This window comes from Lepisma saccharinum, chromosome 2 (genome assembly GCF_977018435.1).
Source record: "Lepisma saccharinum chromosome 2, izLepSacc3.1, whole genome shotgun sequence".
Taxonomy (NCBI): domain Eukaryota; kingdom Metazoa; phylum Arthropoda; class Insecta; order Zygentoma; family Lepismatidae; genus Lepisma; species Lepisma saccharinum.
In genome coordinates this window covers 172,329,487-172,351,196 of record NC_139230.1, presented here as the reverse complement: position 1 = coordinate 172,351,196, position 21,710 = coordinate 172,329,487, and the positions used below count along the sequence as shown (strand labels likewise).

Genomic DNA, 21,710 nt, shown 5'->3' with positions numbered 1-21,710 from the left:
ATTTTTTTAATTTGCAGATGAGTTTTCTTTGGTAGTCTTTCCCATTCAGCTCATTCAGCTCCCTGATGGCGTAGTGTTAGCTTTGTCGCCTTGTAATCAAGGAGTCCCGGGTTAGATACCCAGTGGAGGCATTTGGTGGTTCGGATTCCACTTAAAACTGTAGATCCAGTCCCGATTAGCCTTTTTGTGAATAAAGTGGACTTTAATTCTTTAACAAAATAAACATTTCATTCAAATAAATCAATACAAGTCCTTGTGAAAAGGATAAAATGTAATAACATTCTTCATCCACCGTTCCCTTTTCATCGACTGGGTCTCAATGTTCCAGTTAAATAATAAATAAACTTGAGAATATTTGATGAACAAGTCATAACTACATGATCCATTCGTTCTGAATAATTATACTACGAGATCATGGTTCAGTTCATTTGAATATGAACATTTCATACCTATTTTCTTTCTTTCAGATCTTCCATGGCGAACCTGCAACAACTACTGGAACACAAGATACTGCGTGAATCCATATGAAAGAGAAAATCTAACGTGTTGGGAGACGCAATACAACAGCACGGCAACGGAAAAAATGTGCACTGTCAACGAGTTCAACATTTCAGCGAAACAAATGAGTGACCCTGTTAAGGAATTCTGGGAGTAAGTAACTCATGTGTATACTCTTAACTATAATTACCTTAGTCAAAAGTGAACAGTTTTCTTTCTCAAATCGCAATGCATGATGATCATGAACACGTGGATATCCATGTCTATGGTTATTTAGAACAAGTGAAAAGAATAACGTTGTCGACACAAGTGGTTTAGGTTGAAATACATAAATGCAATATTCGGTCACAAAAATGAGACTGGAGGTTAGAGATGATTTTTTATAAGTGTCGATCAATCTTCAAACTTTTGGGAAAATCAAATCGCTTGCAATTTGAACTGCGGTCATATTCTGATCGATGACAAGTTAACAACTCATTCAAGCATAGAAGATGGTTCGTTCGGTCAAAGTTTCAATTTCTGTCAAATGCCAAAATACACACTCCGTAATGCAATTTTAATTACAAAACAATTTTAAGGGAAACATATATGAACAGTGCAACCAAACAAGGAAGGAACTTCTACTAAAATCTTTCTTTGACCACGCAAGCTATCGATATAATTTAGCAAATATCTTCGTATCTCTAACGTTCACTTTAATACGTATTTTCAATATTTCTGTCTGACAAATCAAAGAAAGGAAAAGAAAACGTAGTTCTATAAACCATATATTGATTTTCGATTTCTTTCCTTCATATTTGCTATAACGGAACGCTGCCAATATGCGAGACTGAAAGCCTAAATATATTTGTTTATTTTAATTTGACGTTGCATTCTTTCTCTGTCATAGTGAAACACGTTAAATTAGCTAAAATTATCTATGTAGCCTGAAATACGTGTGTAAACAAATGATAATATTAAACCAAATAGTGTTTGTTCTATGATGATGCATACCGACAGTATTTAATCACCGATTTATCTTTCCAGGCGACGTGCTTTGGAAATCAGTGAAGGTGTTGAAGTCGTAGGATCTCTCCGGTGGGAATTGGCTGGAACATTGCTGCTCGTTTGGATCCTTTGTTACTTTTGTATATGGAAAGGTGTTAAATGGACTGGCAAGGTACGAACAGTTCTGCCGCTAAATAACAGAATAAGCTATCAGAAAAGTATCATATGATTTTAGTTGAAGCTACTCACATTTTTCGATCAAAATTCAAAACTGAATATTCATGTACCCTTCTTCTATACATCTATTTCTATTTCGGTTACTTTAAGTCGCTTTTCTACTTTGGGGTTAATTGAGACGATGAGGATGAATGATGAACTGATGAAATGGGTGATGGGACAAACACAATTATTACATCCATGTCTTACCGAGACATACGGTGTTACACTGACTAGTCCGTCACAAAGGCCGGCGTTATATAATATATATATTGATGTTCCTTAGATTTAGATACAACATACCACGCGAAAAAACATTTGCTGACGTTTAAGTCCATAGGTGAGATGGAACAGTAGGGAGCTTTGATTTCTCCACTGGGCAGGTCTTATAGGCCATGTGTTCATCTTCAATGCAACCTTTATTCTGTTTCGGCCTGGCTGTGAGATTTTTTCCTGGCTCGACGCCGAACTAGAACTCATTTCCTAACTCATCAAATGCAGACATTCAAGTACACTTGAAATGTATTTTGCAAGCTGACTGTCTTCGAAATGTCAAACGACGGACTTGTATTCCGGAAGCACTGTCAGCTCTGGTACTACACATTAGAAACTGTACCACATACACATTGTAAAGTTTATCCAATTTGCCGAAATATTTGTATGTTACTTAATCCACCAGTACACCAAGTGTGGCTTAGACTATTTGTGATTAATTGATTTCGTTATTTTACCTCGATTTTCTGCCACTCTTGACTAATCGCGACGATGAGGATGAGTGATGATATGAAATTGATGAAGGGACACTCACAAAGAACACCCATGCCCACGCCGGAATTCGAACCTTGTAGATTGTTTGTAGAAAACACACAGTAGCAACTTTAACATTTGACGATCACCAACATTCTCTGTCTCACATACCGACCTATTACTAAAGTTATCACTTCATGAATAGGGTTACCAGATCGCTATAAGGGAGAAGTAGGACATGCTGTCCCAAAATGTAGGACTTTAAGTAAACTGTAGGACACAAAACATTTGCAATAAATAATACATATTTCTACAGAACACGTTAGAAAGTAATTTGAAAATGGTACTTTTCAGTTAAAAAAAATTCTTAATGAATTCTTAAATGCAAAATGTCAAAACTCGTAATCATACACTAAACAATGCACCTCTTACTACATGTTTTTAACGGGTACTTTTAAGAGGAGCCAATTTTTCTCAAAATTTCAGGTTTAGTCAAAATATATTTATGAGAGACTCGACAGTCACTAACTAACTAACTAACTCTCTAGCCTTCTTAAACCCGAAGGTTCATGGCTGCAGCAACACAGGCCTTCCATCTTTCCCTATCTTGAGCAAGATCTATATACTCTTTTCCATCCCTACCGATTTCCCTTAGGTCCATCTCAACGTTGTCCCTCCATCTTCGTCTTGGCCTTCCTACAGGTCTCTTACCATCAGGTTTCCCAACAAGAATCCTGTAAACTCCTCTTTCCTCTCCCATTCGTGCCACATGGCCTGCCCACCTAAGTCTTCTTGATTTAATTATTCTAATAATATCTGGACATGAATACAAATTATGTAGTTCTAAATTATGTAACCTTCTTTACTCGCCTGTTTCCTCATCCCTTTTAGGTCCAAAGATTTTCCTAAGGATCTTATTTTCAAATACTCTCAATTTATGTTCCTCTTTCAATGTAAGGGACCAAGTTTCACATCCATATAATACTACAGGCAAAATTACGGTTTTGTATATTTTAACTTTCAGTTTCTTAGATATTAAACGAGAAGACAAAAGTTTATGAAGAGAGAAGTAATATTTTAGCATTATTCTTAATTGTATTCACATCATCCCCCAGTAAGTCTACATCTTCTGCATATGCTAACAACTGAGTCACACCATTTAATTTTAGTCCTTCTTTAGTTTATTTTACCTTCCTAACAGCATATTCTAAGGCAAAATTGAAGAGCAATGGAGATAATGCATCTCCTTGTTTTAACCCATCATGAATTGTAAATTTGTCAGACATATTAATACCCACACGAATTTTACTTTCTGTTTCACTGGTGCATATTTTTATCATACTAACAAGCTTCTTAGGTATCCCAAACTCTACTAATATATTATATAATTTATCTCTTTTGATCGAATCATATGCTTTTTTGAAATCAATGAATAGCTGATGGACATTTTGATTATATTCCCACTTTTTTTCAAGTGTCTGTCTGATGTGAAAAATTTGATCTGTAGTTGATCTGTTACGTTTAAATCCACATTGATAATCACCTATAATTTCATTAGCATATGGGGTTAGTCTTGTTAAAATAATGTTAGATAATATTTTATATGTTGTTGAGAGTAGAGAAATTCCACGGTAATTATTGCAGTTCATTTTATCACCTTTTTTAAACACAGGAACAATTATGGATTCGTTCCACTGTTGAGGGATTTCTTCTCTATTCTCGACAGTCACACACATTGAAATTATAGGGACCAGTACCAAACTTTTTACAGACTTTATGAAAAAAATATATAGATATATATATATTTCTCTCGTGAGTCCGTTGTACTGATGGTAATGAAATTACACTCTCAACATTTGCATTATGACCTGCAATGGCAAACAAATATTCAGCAATTACCCTAATTTGGAATGGTTTCAGAAGTTTCATCTTTGGTAGTTTTTAGGTCAATAACAGGGTTTCTACCAAACTACATTGTAACAAATCCAAACTTCTTGACTTTTTCAGGACTTTTCTTGGCGTTTTGTTTATCTTTTCTTAACCTTTATTTATTCGACCCCTGCTTAGGTAAAGTTGGAAATTTGCAATTAAGAAAATAAATATCTATTTAATGAAAAACCCGTACCAAAAGGGCAGTTAAGATGAAAACTCAAGCTGTATTTAAGATAATTCGACTTGCTTTATCTAATAATTCTTTCGGACTGCATTTGGCAGATTAGCGAGATTCTGGCATCTGGACTCACAGTCAGTATTATCTTATGTGGGGTTTGTGTTATCGTCCCTATCGCCCCTACGTTGTGATTGTCCCATCATCAATCTTATATTACCACCATTCATCCTCATCTTCACGATTAGCCAAAGGGGCATAAAAGTAAAGTAAAATAAACTAGATCAACCAATCAATCAGTCATTGTGATAGAAAGATTCTTGACCACAAATATAATTTCTTGACCAACTTGTTGATTTCTTTACTTTCTCTTGACTTTCATGACTTTCTTGACTGGTAGACACCCTGAATAACTTTGTTCTCCATACCCCAGCTTTAAAATTAAAATATTGAATAAGAATGGGAAACACCTTGTTCCATGAGTATAAACCCTAAGACAAGAAATTCTGTTTAGGCATTGAACAGTGATAACATCAGAATGTAGCCGCAAAACTTTGTTCATTAATTGCTTCTGTTTTCCCACTTTTTCTCTAGCAGGACAAACTCTTATTTTCTTCTTGGACAATGACTGATTGAAAGTAAATTTCATTATTGTTTGGGAGTGCAGTCCATAGACTTGTAATTTGCATGGTTTCTCTTTGTTCAACTGAAACACGTATTTCCCTAATTAATATTATGTGACGCTCAATATGTAGGACATTCATGATATTTTTCAAATTCCTCCCGGACGTCGGACATAAGGCTAAAATGTAGGACATGTTCGGGAAAGATAAAGTTTTATAATACCTCTCCTTCGAGTTTATAATTATTCAAAAATTAAGAAAACAGTCAAGTAAATATGTCATGATCTCTCGCTTAAGCACTCGACATAAATCAGCGTGTAAATAGAAAGAACGTGACAGTTGATGAAAGCCAAGTTAATTACAGCTACAGAAAGTTCTAGACAAATTGGATGGGTAAAATGTTCGATATGCCAACGTTATACGTATTTCAACAATGGTGTTGGTTGCTTGGTTGAGATGGTGCTTTAAGTTTACTTTATGCACAGTAAGGCTAACTGGGACTGGGCCTACAGTTTAAAGTGGGATCCGAACCACTGTGTGCCTCCACCGGGTATCGAACCCGGGACCTCAACGATGATGTCACAAACCGAAGTATCATGTTACTAGTTACGTACTTCCTGGAAGCACGACACATGGTATTGAATTTGACAACGCCCAGAAACAAACGAATATATTCACACCGAAGCAGCGTAGCGCTATGCTACTTTAGTGTGAATGTTCTCATTTTTTTACATGCTTTAAAATTCAATAGGTAGCACGTTGCGCCATACTTCAGTGTGAAATCCCCTTAAATTCCCCGACTAATGCAATCATCTGATTTCCAGGTGGTGTACTTCACGGCTTTGTTCCCGTACTTCCTCCTCACAGTGCTACTTATTCGAGGAGTGACTCTTCCAGGTGCATCTCAAGGTATTTACTTCTACGTCATGCCAAACATCAGCAAACTCAAGGAGTCCGAGGTAAGCTAACTTTTATATAATTTCATGAAATCATGTGTTAATTTCAAAGTTAATTACATTTTAATTGGCTCTTAATCAGGCCCAATTAGGGCGGTGAACTTGGAGAGGGCTCCTCCTGCAAGGGGCAAAAAATGAGGAAGTTGAAATATGATAAAAAAATATAAAAACATCTTCATAATTTGACAGAAAAATCAGAACTGAAATTCCATATTGGAGGGTTTCACGATAGTGTTAGCCCTGGCCTGCTGTTATTCAGGATGTTAAACCTAACGGAAATCTCAGATAGCATTATAATGATTGAATTTAATTCACTATTTCATTATTCAGTTTTTTTTTCTTTCACAAATCTCAAAATCATAATTCTTTTATTTTCAGGTGTGGATTGACGCTGTGACGCAAATTTTCTTCTCATACGGCTTGGGTCTTGGTACATTAGTGGCTCTTGGAAGCTACAATAAATTCAACAATAACGTATATAAGTGAGTAATGTTTTAATTATTGTTTTGTTTTGTATTTGACCTGGATAGAAGTTCTTCCACGCTACTCTTGTTTTGCACGTCACGGCACTAGGATACAGATATTTCAGTTGTAGCGTTATTATTTCCTCAAATTCTTAATATATTAAACTAACGTGACATATCTTTAAGTGTACATATTTGAAATGTGTAGAGTAGTGATTAGCTTATCACACTTTGAAATCAGGATGTTTGGTTCCAGTCCTAGGTAAAGCAGTGTGTTTTTCACCCCTCTCGTTCGTCCTTGTTGTCAATTAAAGAAAAATGTGGAAATAAAATAAGTACAAGAAGGTACTTGTGAATTTCAAACTCGGTTTTTACCCTCTTGGCTGATATTTATTATTATTTCTTCATTTTTATCGTCTATGGAGAATACATGGTGATATATTGAAACGCGTAGACCATTATGTTACTCCGATCCACAATGATACGAAAGGCGTCTTCAGAGAAGGTCTACCCATATAGCGAGCAGATTTTTATGCCAACATATGGATTTTCATTTCTCTTTCTCCTTGGTATTTCATTATCATTCATGTTTCAATTTGATTATATAAATACGTACAACAGGTACGTGAACTCAAATTGTCCATCGCCATAATCATCCACTTCGTTTGTACGATGCGAGATTCTAGATTTGAAAGAAAACCACCAACAGGGCAGAGGCAACCCTCTTCAACAACCAACAATATCAGATCGAATCCACCCCGTATAAGTGCACAGAATGTAAAATTAAAGTGACTGAAAACAGTGAGGGACAATTTATGTCTACATACCTTTGAACTTGGGTGCACTGCCCATTTGAACCCCTGTAATCCAAATATCGTGCACGATTCACATGAATCGAATTAATCTCAGAATTATACGTTCTTATTTTACAACTGAAACTAAAACAGCCGTTCCTTCTGCGTATTAATATGCTTAATTCAGCACGTTAAAAAAATGACTGTACAAAAAGTAGATTCCCATTTACAATATCATACGATTATGCTGGCGTAGACGTTGTTCACACAAGGCAATTTGTACTTTATAGTTTACGAACTCATGAAGTTCTGAAAGTTGAATTGGGGTATATGTGGTATAAACATTGCACTTAAATCTCAAACGTAAACGGGGCTTAAAGAACTCTATCACACACCTCCATAAACTAACTGTAAAGCTGTAAGAAGTGTGTTGTAAGAACTTGTTGGTTTCCATGTTAACAAAGGTTATAAAACCACCTTAGTCTTTGTCCCCTCCGTCGTGTTTGATCGTCGAAGATATGTAAGAGCTCCTAGCTAATGGAGTTTGTCTGTATCTTGCTTCAGGCTGTTCTGCCATTGCATTCAATAAGCCTCTTAGCAACACTGAGCCAGGCAACTCAAATTTGAGAAGACTGCCAGAACCAGAATTGTAAAGTATAAGCATGGTGAACATATGAAGGGCTCAAAATAGGAAAACAAAACTAATAACATATACATGAAGGAAACACAAGCACATATCAAGCTACAAGAAATGTAGGTAAGATAATGTTGCAAGGAAAAGTAAGAAGAATGAATGAGAAAAAGAAATGCAAATATATTTCTTATCTATTGTCAAGGGACAATGATACTGGATGATGAACTCATGAAATAACAAAAGACTGTGAGAAATATGCGCACCCTGGAACTGAACCCAGGATCCATAAAATCGCAGTACGCTATGTTAATCCCTATACATAGAGTGTATGTGAACATCCAACTAACAATAACTGTAATTTGAAGTTTTTCGTTTTTTCTCCTCTCTATTTTAATTGCAAACAAGATTGTGTTCTGTAAGTTAAATTCATTATCATGTTATTTTGTCCTTCAGGAAATTCAATTTAGGAAAAACAATGGGAAAAAAATAAAGGAACACACCATGTCCAAAGAGGAATCTTTAAGTGAATTAAGTGAATATGGGCGAACCAAGTTTATGGGGAATATTCCTTCCGTTTGCTGCAGGAAAAGTTACACAAAGATGGGTTAATATTAATATGATTATGCATGGTGTTTCAAAATGTTCTTCGGGGTTTCATAAGTTGTAAGACATTAACTGTTCAAGGTCCTACCACGGCTGTGGGTGGCAACTCTGGAAGATTAATCAGTCGAATTGCTACTTGGGTGGTCCGGTGTTTATATGTTCGGGATACTTCAAGTTAGAATGATAACGTGAAACTGGTTAGGATTATTTAGTTTCAATTTTGTGATTGCAATCTAGTAAAAATGCATATATTTTCTAAACCAAACATTCTAGTCATCCTCATTATTGCAGAGTAAGTTTGTATCTAACCTTCCCTGTGGGAAATATTATAAATATAGAAATTACATACAATTTTTTTTGTTTGTTTGTTTTTTTGAACACCAACTATGGAAGAAGGGCGTAATTCAAAAAATTGAAAAACTCTGTTCTCGTACAATAACCATGAAACTCGTAATCACAAGAGGAAGTGTATCCCTACAATATTCATGAATATTGTCATATTCCATCAAAGGATGCAGGGTGCGAATAGTTTTATTATTATTATTATTATCGCTAAACTGTGTTTTTTGAGTTACGCCTTTCTTCCAGCTACCCCTTGAATTCTTTGGCCATGTACTGTATTATTTTCTACTAAAATGATACTACAGTTTGATCTCTAATGTCAAATACAATGCATAAAAATTGCAAATTCAAATTTCAATTCTCTATGCCTCCGATGACAACGGAACATTGGTTTTATCTTAAACAATTATTTTCCATACATTTTGGACAAATGTAAAAATAGTATATTATTTTAGAAATAATATACTTTAATCTGTGGTTCTCTTTCATTTCAGGGATGCTTTGATCGTATGTTGTGTGAATTCCTGCACCAGTATGTTTGCTGGTTTTGTAATTTTCTCAATAGTAGGATTCATGGCTCATGAACAGAGTAAACCTGTTGCTGAAGTAGCAGCGTCAGGTACGTTTGTCACTTTTTTAAAATTATTTGAGAATTTCATTTGTTGTTTCCAATGTGCCTTCACCCTTTGATCAAAACTTTTCCCCTTAAAAGTCGGGTCCACCCTCTCTCTCCCTTTGTTTGTTGTTGAAGCCGCCACCAGGTCATTTGAAGCTATGTTCGTTTTCCGCTGTTACTGGTAATTTCTAGCTGTGCAATACATATGATGTTCTTGTGCACAAGGCACATTTATAAAATGCCGATTCATAACTGTAACATAAGCAAATAAAAGCAGATACTCAAAATTCATGGCAATGTGGTAAAATACGCTGGAAAGTATTGGTGTTTTTTTTTAAATGTATGTTTTTATTTTGTTTCTGGTATCGCCTTCCCTCCCCTCAACGCCGCAAGGCTTGCAGGGCTTTAGCTACGCCACTGGCTACAACAGAGTTAGTTACTTTCGGAGCAAAATAACTGTAACTTACTTTTAAAAAGAAACCTTAAGATTGTGCTGTGGTAAGATTTCTGATTGGATTTTATCTGTGTTTCCTTTCAGGTCCTGGCCTGGCTTTCCTGGCTTATCCATCAGCTGTGCTACAGTTGCCTGGGTCGCCGCTATGGGCTTGCTTATTCTTCATAATGTTACTATTAATCGGTTTAGACAGCCAGGTAAGAAAATCTTCCTGCTTGCGCTGCCCAACCAAACGCAAACACATGTACTTTTCTCGAGACTTGAAATTAAGACCTCTAGCTTTGCAACCCGTTACAACTTCAATCACGAAAAAATAAAATTTTAAGCATTTAATATAATACAATTATCAGATTGTAATTTCACACGAAATCCTAAACAGTAATTTATTTTGACGGTATTGGACTATGTTAATTTATGATATCCGATACGCATACTCCTTACTCAATATAATAATAATAATTACTATTATTATTATTACAATAAATTAAGTTCGGTGCCCCCTTGGGTGTTACAGTTACAGTGTAAAAGCACGGGTTACGACTTATTAATTCTCATATTCAAGTTCCTTCTAATTTATTTCCAGTTATCATACTTCATAGTATATTTTAACGTGCCTATTTATATTTCAATGTCATTAGTGTTACAATGTATACTTATTAAGCAACAACAATATTGCCATCGCAAATGCATTTTGTCTTCAGTAGAATTTTAATTTGTTGTTTTATTTTCCAGTTTTGTACCATGGAAGGATTCATTACAGCTATGGTAGATGAATGGCCTCGTTTACTCAGAAGGAGAAAGGAGATTTTCATCGCCATAGTATGCTTGATTTCGTATATTATAGGTCTTTCCTGCGTTTCTCAGGTAAGTTGTAATAATATTTGTATCTCTACATGTATCTCTTTTTGGACATAGGATGCAGAAGAAATTAATCTGCTTAAATTTCACTGAAGAAATATTTACAATTTAATAAAATTCTATAACTTCATTACATTTGTTGGTATTAGTTACCACTTTGCACCCAGTATGAACTTTCAGTAAAAGGTTGTCAAATCTATTATTTTAGGGTGGACCAGCATGTTATATCCAAGTAAATTTCAAGTGCAAATTAAGTATATTACGATGCATATTTCCTTTAAACTTTCAAGTTTCCATGTGTTACTTTCGCCACACGTTTTCTGCGATCTACTGAGTATACTGAACTAAATGATTCTCTGATGTAGCAGAAAACTGTAATCAAGGGGTCCGGGTTCACATATGTGGAGGCACATAGTGGTTCGGATCCCACTTTAAACTGTAGGTCCAGTCCCAATTAGCCTTAAAGTGCATAAAGTGGACTTAAAGCACCAAATCAACCAACCAACCAGAAAACAGATTTGGCCACAGTTTACTTTTAATTAGAGTTCAAGTGACTAAGGATATCAATTATCTCTCTATTTAAAATCGTACTAGTAGCTCTTTAGATTAATCACGACCATGAGGGATGAATGATGATTGAATCATATACAATTGGGAGTCGGATCCAGAACTTTCAGGAACTGGAGTGACTCAATACTCAGCACATTCCATCATTGAAAGGGGTAAAAAGATGCCATCAACTGAACAAAGGGCTCCTAGCTTGCTTTACCACTTGCATATGGATTATTTTACTGAATTATTGAATTGCCTTCCTTCAAATATGAGTTCGGCTACATACATTCTATTCACATTAATTTCTATTTCTTGCGTCATATCTGGTGGATGTATGAAATTTCTGTTACTTTACGTTTCATGGCTCTATCACTAATTAATAGTGAATAAGTTACAAATTATGGGGGAAGAGGAAAAGTAAAATAATTTGTCTGTTTAACTCAGGCAAAGCACATGAAACAAATTATTCAGCAGAAGCTTATGACGTAGGTAGGCTTCCGTATGAGGTGGAATAGTCCTAATCAGATATAGTATCAAAATTGGTCAGTAATTGTTATATACATAAGTTGGCGATTTGCCTTTCTCAAAGCCAGTCACCTTTAACAATACCATAAAGAAAAGAGAAAAAGTTTCCAATTCTAACTTCCCGAAGCTTATGCTTCTTCACAATCTTTAAAATTCCGTGGCTCAATAGCCCTTTCAGAGCAAAGATCTGCCACGCAGCGATCGTCTTAAGTGCTTGCACACAGTGCTTGCACATCGAGTCTCATCGCTGCTCTTATCTGGATTTCTAAACCGGATTCTGCTACTATTTCGTTTCAAGTAGTTTCCCCCGGAATCACTAGCACCAAAGGTAAGAGCGCTAATCATTCAATTACGCGACCTTCCGTAAACGTGTTAAATTAGCTCTCCTCGTTTTGATAATGCAAACAAAAAATATTTCTGTTTTCTTTTTATCTCCAAATGTGTTTTCAGAAATTCAACTTCTTCGAGAATAAGTTTCAGTTCAGTTTAGAATATGAATCCGCCAACTCATATGTATGTGGAGGGAGAGTCATTATATATCCTGTTCACGCTTACTTCTTTATTACAAGGGCCTCCCAGATGGCGCAGTGGTAGCGTCGTCGCCTTGAAATCAAGGGGTCCCGGGTTCGATACAAGGTGGAGGCACAAGTGGTTCGGATCCCACTTTAAACTGTAGGTCCAGTCCCGATTAGCCTTACTGTGCATAAAGTGGACTTAAAACACCAAATCAATCAATCAATCAATTCTTTATTACAAGGAGAAGATACTAATTCTCTCTTTTTCTTCCAGGGAGGAATGTACGTATTCCAACTGATTGACTCTTATGCTGTGAGTGGATTTTGTTTGCTGTTCTTGATCTTCTTTGAATGCATCTCCATCTCCTGGGCATTTGGTGTAAACCGTTTCTATGATGGAATCAAGGATATGATTGGCTACTATCCAATGTTGTGGTGGAAATTCTGCTGGACCATAACTACTCCACTTATTTGCCTGGTATGTTGAATTATGTTAAGTATGTCGTAAGATTAGTTCATAGACCTATACTGCAATGCATCAGAGTGATAAAAGCAATTAAGAGGAGTGTATTCATTTACCTTAAAAAGAGGAGCCATATCGCTTCCAGAATCACTTCATTAAACTTATAAGAGTAGATTTCAAGGTGGGGCCAAGGGTAGGCCTACTCATACCAGGACAGCAATCTAAGATCAACAAAATGGTTAGGTCTGCTTTTCTCCGTGTTACATTTTCATATCGTAATTGCATTTTACTTTGTCAAGCGCAGGGAGAAGTAAATCAATGACTACTATTTCTACTAAAATCAGTCGCTGTCACATTCATGTTTGAAAAATATGATTCGCACATTTACAATAAATATGTAAACAAGATAAAACAAAATTCTATTTTATTTTTTAAAATTGATAAGTAATATTCCTAATATATATGATGTCAGATTATATTTAAAATGTTCAAATGATTTAGCACTTTGTAGTTTTAGTATTTTATTTCCACACATGAAATGAAAATGTAATTTACAAACGCAAACGCAAAGGCTGGCCTTGACACTCACCATGTAATTTACAAACGATTGGCCAATGTTTTGACGATTTTCCAATTTGTCCCAACTCTATGGATTTAAATAAAAATAAATAGAATTATTGTAGATAGAATTTCAAAATCCATACATTTGCGGTAATATCATGCTACCGAGTTCTTTCTAGGTTTATTTGAAAACGTTGGGAGGTTCAACTTTCAAAGTCTTAAATGCCGCTCTACCAGATTTAAACCAGTATTTATTGTAGTATTTAACGAGAGGGGTTAGATTCGGATCAAGATCAACAATTTTGGGCCTGGTGAAAAACTTCAACAAACTTAAGAATTATGCTGTGCTCTCACTTGATAATTGAGAGGTCGTTCCATTTAGCAGATTCTTAAAAACTACTTAAAAATTTACGCGTGAAATGCATGCTCGACCAGAACTCGAACCCAGGTATCTGGCATACCGTGCCATACCAACTGAACTACCGAATCAGCCCTAGTTTTGGTCCACTTTACAATTTGTGAGTTGCATGGTCAAAATATTTGCTTACGTCCGATGTAATAATAACGATAATAATAATATCAGGGCCTCCTCGATGGCGCAGTGGTAGCGTCCTCGCCTTGTAATCAAGGAGTTTTGGGTTCGATACCCGGTGGAGGCACATAGTGGTTCGGATCCCACTTTAAAATGTAGGTCCAGTCTCAATTAGCCTTACCGTGCATAAAGTGGACTGAAAACACCAACTGAATCAATCAATAAAAAATATTAAAATCAAAATAAATATATCTTCTCTATAGCTTGGAACAGATATGCAATGACCTTAATTTCCATTTGTTTATGCAAAATTATCTGAGTGCACACTTAGAAATAAACAAACATATGGATAAATATCCTAGATAAATTCCTCTGCACCAACAGCGAAAGATTAATTTTGTATATACGAGGGAAAGTCAAATTAAAACCTTACAAGTCCGACAAAAATTACAGGACAGACTGTAAACAGTTCAAATAACAAAACGACCTCAAGGTTGCAACACTATTTTTGTCATTTTAAAGATGGCACCTCCTGCATACACATGCGAAGAGCAGTGGTTTCTTGTCATCTGGAAGCCTAAAACTTTTAGATTTTCTACGTGAAATGAAAATTCAATGTATCTATGCATGCTTACTACGCCAGCAAGTTTACAAAAAGAGGAGGAAGTTCGACAATGGCCTCAGTCCGCACGCGATGGATGGACAGTCTTTCGCGGTGGCTCATAAGTGACTGCACATAGATTCCAAATATTCTTATTCATGAGGTATACAGGCGCTAACTCAGACTTGAAAATATATGTAGATCAGCAATGGGTCGATGATAAAATGTAGCAAACTTGTGCAACTTTACATGCAGAAATATACTAGATAAAAAAGTAAGGTTTTCATTTAACTGCACCTCGTACATATCCAAATAATATATTCATGTAGTTTTAAGGATAAATTAAGAAATTCCGTTCCTGAATATATTCCACTTTCCATATAAGAGATTTTAGTCAACACTTCTGGTACCGCTGCAGTTAGTGAAATTAGCTACAGGTAATGCAAAGAAATTTAAAAAAACTAAAATCTCTAGTGTTCACAATATTGTGGAAAAGTTGTCTTATCAAGTTACTCCTATCTGTAATTTTTAAAAGTGTGCTTGAAATTTTTGAAACAACTATTCACGCCGATTATTTCCAATCAATTAGGGTGTATTCATCTTTAATATAATACAATGGACGCCAATAAAGTATCTGGACTATGAATACCCATGGTGGAGCCATTTCTTAGGTTGGGTAACTGCCTTGTCTTCCATGCTGTGCATCCCGGGATACATGATATACGCGTGGGTAACTACTCCAGGGGACTTTAGTACAGTAAGTATATATATTAAGTATCAAACTAGTTTTGTAGTTTTCCATTTTGACATAAAACAATTTAATTCAATTCTTAGGCCCGCCTTAGATGGAAGCAGTTCCTTTAACATTTTTGCTAGCATAAATGCTTCCAGAAACCTTTAGCATTATCTATAGCAGACAATACGGAACATTTCCCGTAACATTCCGATTAGCATTTGCAATTGCGATGAGAAGGGTGCAGAAAACATTGGAATTCATCTGATTATATATTGATGATGAAATTTGGAGCATGAAAATCGAAATATCAATTTTGTTAAAACATCGCTCTGAAGCTCGCCGGTTGAACGCTCATTCACCCCAATTTCTACCGGATGCAGAGCCGAGCAACAAGAAATTTCCACTCGGCTCTGCATAGTCAGCAAGGCAACGGCCTTCACCAGCAGTGAGTGCACCTCCACTGTAACTTTCCACCAGCGCCAAGGGATACCCCAGGTGAACAGCTGGAGGTGCAAAGTTCACCGCGTTACGAAGAAACCCTGAAGTATAAAATCCACTGGAGATGGTAAATCGGCCCACACCATCTACAACACCATCGACGCTGATTGACGAGACCACTCCGAGAGATAGCAACATCACGAGCGAGCACTACGGTTGCAGCGGTCCGGACTACAGAGAGCCAGAAGCCAGCCCGAGTCCGGAGAACTAACGCTCCTACGACAAAGGCGCCGAATCTCCTGCCGCCTCTTATCGCCAACAACATCTAGGCCAGCGGTCTCTCCTGTGTCTCCGGTCATCTCCAGGGCACCCGTGTCCTTCCAACCGTCGCCGATGCCAGAAGCCGAGGGCCAGATCATCGACCAAGGGGTGAGTAGCGTTCAATCGACAAGGCTCCCAACATCCCTCATCCACACCATTCAGGGTAGAGGTGGTTCAACGAGACCCAAATTGAAACTTTAACTTATTTTAACTGAGCTACGTCCCGGCGTGACTCGATCCCATACCTTACCCGACGTCACGCTACAATATATACAGCACGAAAGTCATACCGAGTCACACTGTTTTCATGTAATAACTAATAAATTTAAAGAGGAAGAGATGTAATTTAAAGGAGGATACAAACTGAAACTCGACAGTCAATCTCGCCTATATGCTGACATATTTCTGTCCATGAGCCAGTGCCTGGTGTTAACAATTGAAACAACTAGTGTATTATTCCATACGTGTACGTCATGCACTATAAAGTATGTATTTAAGCAGCGCTCTTCATTTGTATGCCTAAAACCATTTCGAAGGAAGGAAGTGATTGAATAGTTATTGGATTTTTAAAATGTGAAGTGATAGATACATTGTTTTTATTTGCATCGTACTCGGCCGCCACTACATCAGCCTATGTGACGCAGAGTTTGCTACTGATTGGCTACGCTACGCGAGATGCTAAGAAAGTTAGGACCGATTCTATCTGTGAAATATATGCCATGGAATATGTATGGCATCACAATGATACAAAATTTCTCCACTTTACACGGTAGAATTCGATCGTAGCAGAAATGTTAAGAAAGTGGAAAGGGAAAATGCTTTCGTCTAAGCGGGCATTTCACTCGAGAAAAATCACACAATTTCTCTTCTACTTTAAATTTTATATTACTTAGACTTCAATTTCATGATTAGGTGAGTTACATTATTATGATTACATAAAAAATATAAATATACGTAAAAACATGAAACATAAAAAATACAATTTTTGAGTAACTATAGGTCTTTTCTACTCTTGCGGCGGCTGATTCTCATGCTGACAAGAGAAGTGGGAAACGGGGATTCCGCCGCAGACCAACCAGACAACAGCGGTGGCGCCGAGAGTTACGACGCGGCGGGAGGAAGTACTACGTGAACCTCGTTCTACAGGTTTCTGTGTTTCTTATCGTGCTGGATTTGTTGCTTCCCCTCTCCCCACTTCCCTTGCTAGCATGAGGATCGGCCGCCGTAATATTAGAAAAGACGTATAGCTACAAATAGCCAGTCTCCACGGTGGAGTTGTTATCGCAGCGAAGGTTCCTTGGTTCAAATCCTTCATCTTCTCGTATATCGTCAATTCCTCATTTGAATATGCCATTTGACTTTGACAAAATTGCAAACCAAGATTTTGAATTTGAATTTAGGAGAGAAGGACTTGGCCGTAAACATATCCAAAATTGGCCGAACTCCAGCCACGAGAACATCTGGAGTTTCAGTTGTGAACATAGAGTTAAGAAAGTCACCACTGTTACCTATTTCACCACGCTAATTTATAATGTGCAAAACTTCAATTTTAACTCATTTTTCATCCATTTTATCAGCAACTTTTGCAGGTATTAATGATCAATCTTTATACTTTTCAGAAATTCAAACTTCTGGTTCGGATAGAAGATGATGTGGGAAGCCTAAGAGGAAAAATGCATTCAACAACTTCTGAAATAACTGCCCTGTAGCATGTTCACTGTTTGTTTTACTAAAGGAAAGCGCTTGCCAAGATATATAATGAAAGTAAACCTTCACTTATGATGGAGAGAGTGGTGGTCTATGAAGCTCGTGAGACAAGACTTAATCAATGGCTGCTAGAACATTATGGTAGTTAGAACGGGTCATGGAACCATTTTTATTTGCAACTGTTGCAAGTGTGTATCTCTTTTGAAAGTTTGAATTGCAATGCATTTCTTGGCAGCACTCTCAGAAAGAACAGTGTTAAAAACCGAGCTTCCAGTATGGTCTACATTTAAATCCGCAGCATATTATGCTAGAGCTGCAGAATATTAAGTCTGGGACAGGATATTTTCCTGAATGCTGGAATACTTACAGCCAATACTCAACTGTAATTCTCTATTTCCATTAACTTTACATACATAAAAATATTTTTCTTACCTTTGTAGGTTTTAATTAGTGGCAGTTGTACAGTGGTCAAATTAAACATTTGGTATATGTGGTTTAAAGTTTCCATCAATGTCGGTCAATTGTTTATAAAACAAGAAGTAGCATAGGTTTTAAGGATACTCAGAATCTAAGAGAAGTGTACGCATATAACAGTGACCAAGTTAAAAAATCAACACATAATTTTCACGACCATGGTGCCTGAATTGAAACACAAGCTCATGTTTAGTCTTCCAGATGCTATGAACATGGAATTTTACAAACATACAATAATTCATATCAACTCATTTTTATATTAATTTACACATTTTCAGGTATTGTATTCTATAAATATTTTAAACTTTGGTAGCATCCTTTATAATAACTATAATTTATCACAAAGTGAAATTAATGTTCTGTGTGTGCACAATAGCATTATAGATTACATTAAGTTAAGAAGATATTAGAAACTTTCGAAAATCAATGTTTTGAACTTCATGTTGATTACATGCATTTTGTATTTGGAGTCATGAATTCCATTATACACAGTATAAGCTAGAGGAAAAAGTATGAGTAAGCGAATGAGCACGTGTGTGTGAACATGTGTGCACGCGCGTATGTACACTGTGTGCATGTTATTTGTGTCTAGTCCAAACTTCTAACAACTACTCTATATAACTGCTAAAACAATCATTATGCAAAAGAAAATAAAGGGAAAGTAAATTAAATGGTATTGAGAGAGGAAAAGCAACATGTAAACAACTTACATCTGTGTGAAACTATATTCTCGTGGGTTGTTTCCCATGTTCCATTACCTCTTTCCTGTAGTGCTAAGAGAATGTTGTATATTTTGATTTTTGTTGTTGTTAAATACAAATTTATCATGAAAACTGTTGCATATTAGGAAACATGCTTACGGCTGTTCGCCGAAAATCTATGCTATGCTCTTCTTCTGGAGAGGTTAGTTCTAGATATATTATTATTATTTAAAAGATAAACTATGTTTTCTGATTGAGTCACCATTTAGTACAAAGTTACACTGTATTATCAAATATTACAGATGGGTGAAATTCAGATTGGTAAATTTTCTTTCTCTAACCTAAGAACTTTTTCCTTTCAATGTATCTAAAAGGTATATTATACAAGTACTACTAATAACTTAATGTGCATATGTATATCTCACATATTTGTCTCATTTGAAGTGTCTAATTAATAAATATAAGTCCCCGTTGTCAAATTTTAACATTTCTTTTGAGCAGCCTCACTATTTTTAACACTGCCTTTGTTTTGTTTTCTGTGTGATGATGTTGCTTTTTTCTGTTGATCAATTGTGCTATAAAATCATTAACTTTAATAAAATGTTCAAAAAAATTAATTGACTTTCCTTATTACGTAACACCTTATATTAATTAAATAAAACAAAACAGTTTGATGGTGATGCACATTGCAGGAAGGATATTGAGGCTGAGATTTCTTCATTTGACAATATGATATTTATAGTGTTGGCAATATATTGATATCGTGACCACGATATGTATCATATACTCTATGTAATCAAAAGTATCCGGACACACTTCGAAATGTGTGTTTATGATAGAGGGCGACACAGTACTGCCATCTACCGCATGGAACACATAGTGAGCGAACTCAGTAGTCAGCAGACAGTGTGAGACAGCAGTATGGGATGGTCTGAGGAACTCGCAGACTTTCAACGTGGTCAGTTGGTTGAGTGCCACTTGTGTAGGAAAACTGTGTGTGAGATTTACACCCTCCTAAACATCCCTTTGTCCATTGTTTCCAATGTTATAGTGAAGGGATGTGTACAACCCAAAAGCGTGCTGCCCAACCTCCCTCGTTGACCTTCAGAGACCATCGAGTGTTGAACAGGGTCGTACAGCATTATCGTCAATCATCCATCGCCACCATCACACAGGAATTCCGAACTGAGTCAGGATCTACTCCAAGCACCATTACTGTTTGGCGCAAGGTGCGGCAACTTGGTTTCCGTGACCGAGCAGCTGCCCATAAGTCAAACATCACACAGACAAATACCAAACGCCGCCTCGTGTGGTGCAAGAAGCGTCGAAACTGGACCATAGAACAGCGGAAAACCGTTGTGTGGAGTGATGAATCACAGTACACAATGTGGCGATCCGATGGTAGGGTGTGGATGTGGCGAATGCCTGGTGAACGACATCTACCAGCCTGTATAGTGCCGACAGTGAAATTCGGAGGTGCCGGGGTTACAATGTGGTCATGTTTCTCCTGGAGGGGGCTTGGCCCCCTTGTTGCTTTACATGGCAATGTCACGGCACAAGCTTCCGTTGACATTTTAACAGCTTTAATGCTGCCTACCGTCGAAGACCAGCTCGGGGATGACCGTTGTGTCTTTCAACATGACCGAGCACCCTTCCATACTGCAGGGCTTGTGGGGGAGTGGTTTGACGACAACAACGTCCCACTAATAGACTGGCCTGCGCAGAGTCTTGATTTGAAACCCATAGAACATCTCTGGGATGTTTTGGAATGCCGACTTCGTGTTAGACCACACCGATCCACATCAATACCTCTTCTCATTTTGGCGTTCTGCGAGGAATTGGCTGCCATTCCTCAGGAAACCTTCCGGCACCTGATTGAAAGTATGCCTGTGAGAGTGAATGCTGTCATCAAGGCTAAGGGTGGGCCAACACTGTATTGACTGCCAGTGTTCCCGATGGAGGGTTGCCCAAACTTGTACTTTATTTTCAGGTGGGTGTCCGGATACTTCTGATCACATAGAGTATGTTCAGAGCAGTAAGATGTCGTTCTTCTCTTCTGCCTCCCCTCCTCTGCACATACAGTTTAGACCATTTTACTTCTGAAAAAAGACAGTTCGTTCTAAATCCACTTTGTGGCCGAGTTGCACCATCGCTGAGGACAAGGAAGAGGTGTAAATCACTTATACTCTATCGCGGGAATCTCTGGAGCAAGGTCGCGCATAACGGCAGAGAAGGGAATAAAGTGAGTGGGTGAAGCGAAGCAGAACACGCTCCTGCAAACGGCTGATAGCTGCAGTCGCTTTCTCCCTCCACGAATTGGTCTGTCGCGGGGCACATCCAGCTGCTGCCAAACGCTAAAACTAACTGCTAAGAGCTCTAAACCTGGCCCTCCTAACCTAAAATTCCGCTTAGGTCTAATAATGCACATGTTGGTTGGTTAGGAATGTCAGGTTTAGAGCTCTTGGCAGCAGCTGGATGTGGCTCTCACTAGGCCCCCGCACAATCCCGTTCCCTCTCATGCGTTCATTGGTTGAGCACTCCCGAGTCACTACTTGGGCAGACTTGTTTTTGTTCGCTCACTCCAGAAATTCTCGGGACAAAGTATACTAACATAATGGATGATGTCATCATAATAATTAATTTTGTCTTCCTTGAAATGGTTGCACTACATAAAATTACAACACA

At 37.2% G+C, this 21,710-nt stretch overlaps 1 protein-coding gene across 1 annotated transcript in view; it reads left to right on the top strand.

Annotated features, from left to right (window-relative positions):
* LOC145984199 (sodium- and chloride-dependent GABA transporter 1-like) overlaps window positions 1-19,629 on the top strand; it is an 84,238-nt gene extending 64,609 nt beyond the window's left edge. The window contains exons 5-14 of the mRNA XM_083117724.1: window positions 468-651; window positions 1,525-1,657; window positions 6,003-6,137; window positions 6,513-6,616; window positions 9,466-9,590; window positions 10,126-10,238; window positions 10,774-10,905; window positions 12,766-12,969; window positions 15,238-15,405; window positions 17,763-19,629. Of these exons, the coding sequence (XP_082973850.1) occupies window positions 468-651; window positions 1,525-1,657; window positions 6,003-6,137; window positions 6,513-6,616; window positions 9,466-9,590; window positions 10,126-10,238; window positions 10,774-10,905; window positions 12,766-12,969; window positions 15,238-15,405; window positions 17,763-17,852 (1,388 nt within the window). The 3' untranslated portion in view covers window positions 17,853-19,629. The remainder of the gene's footprint in view (window positions 1-467; window positions 652-1,524; window positions 1,658-6,002; window positions 6,138-6,512; window positions 6,617-9,465; window positions 9,591-10,125; window positions 10,239-10,773; window positions 10,906-12,765; window positions 12,970-15,237; window positions 15,406-17,762) is intronic.
* Window positions 19,630-21,710: the final 2,081 nt, after the last annotated feature.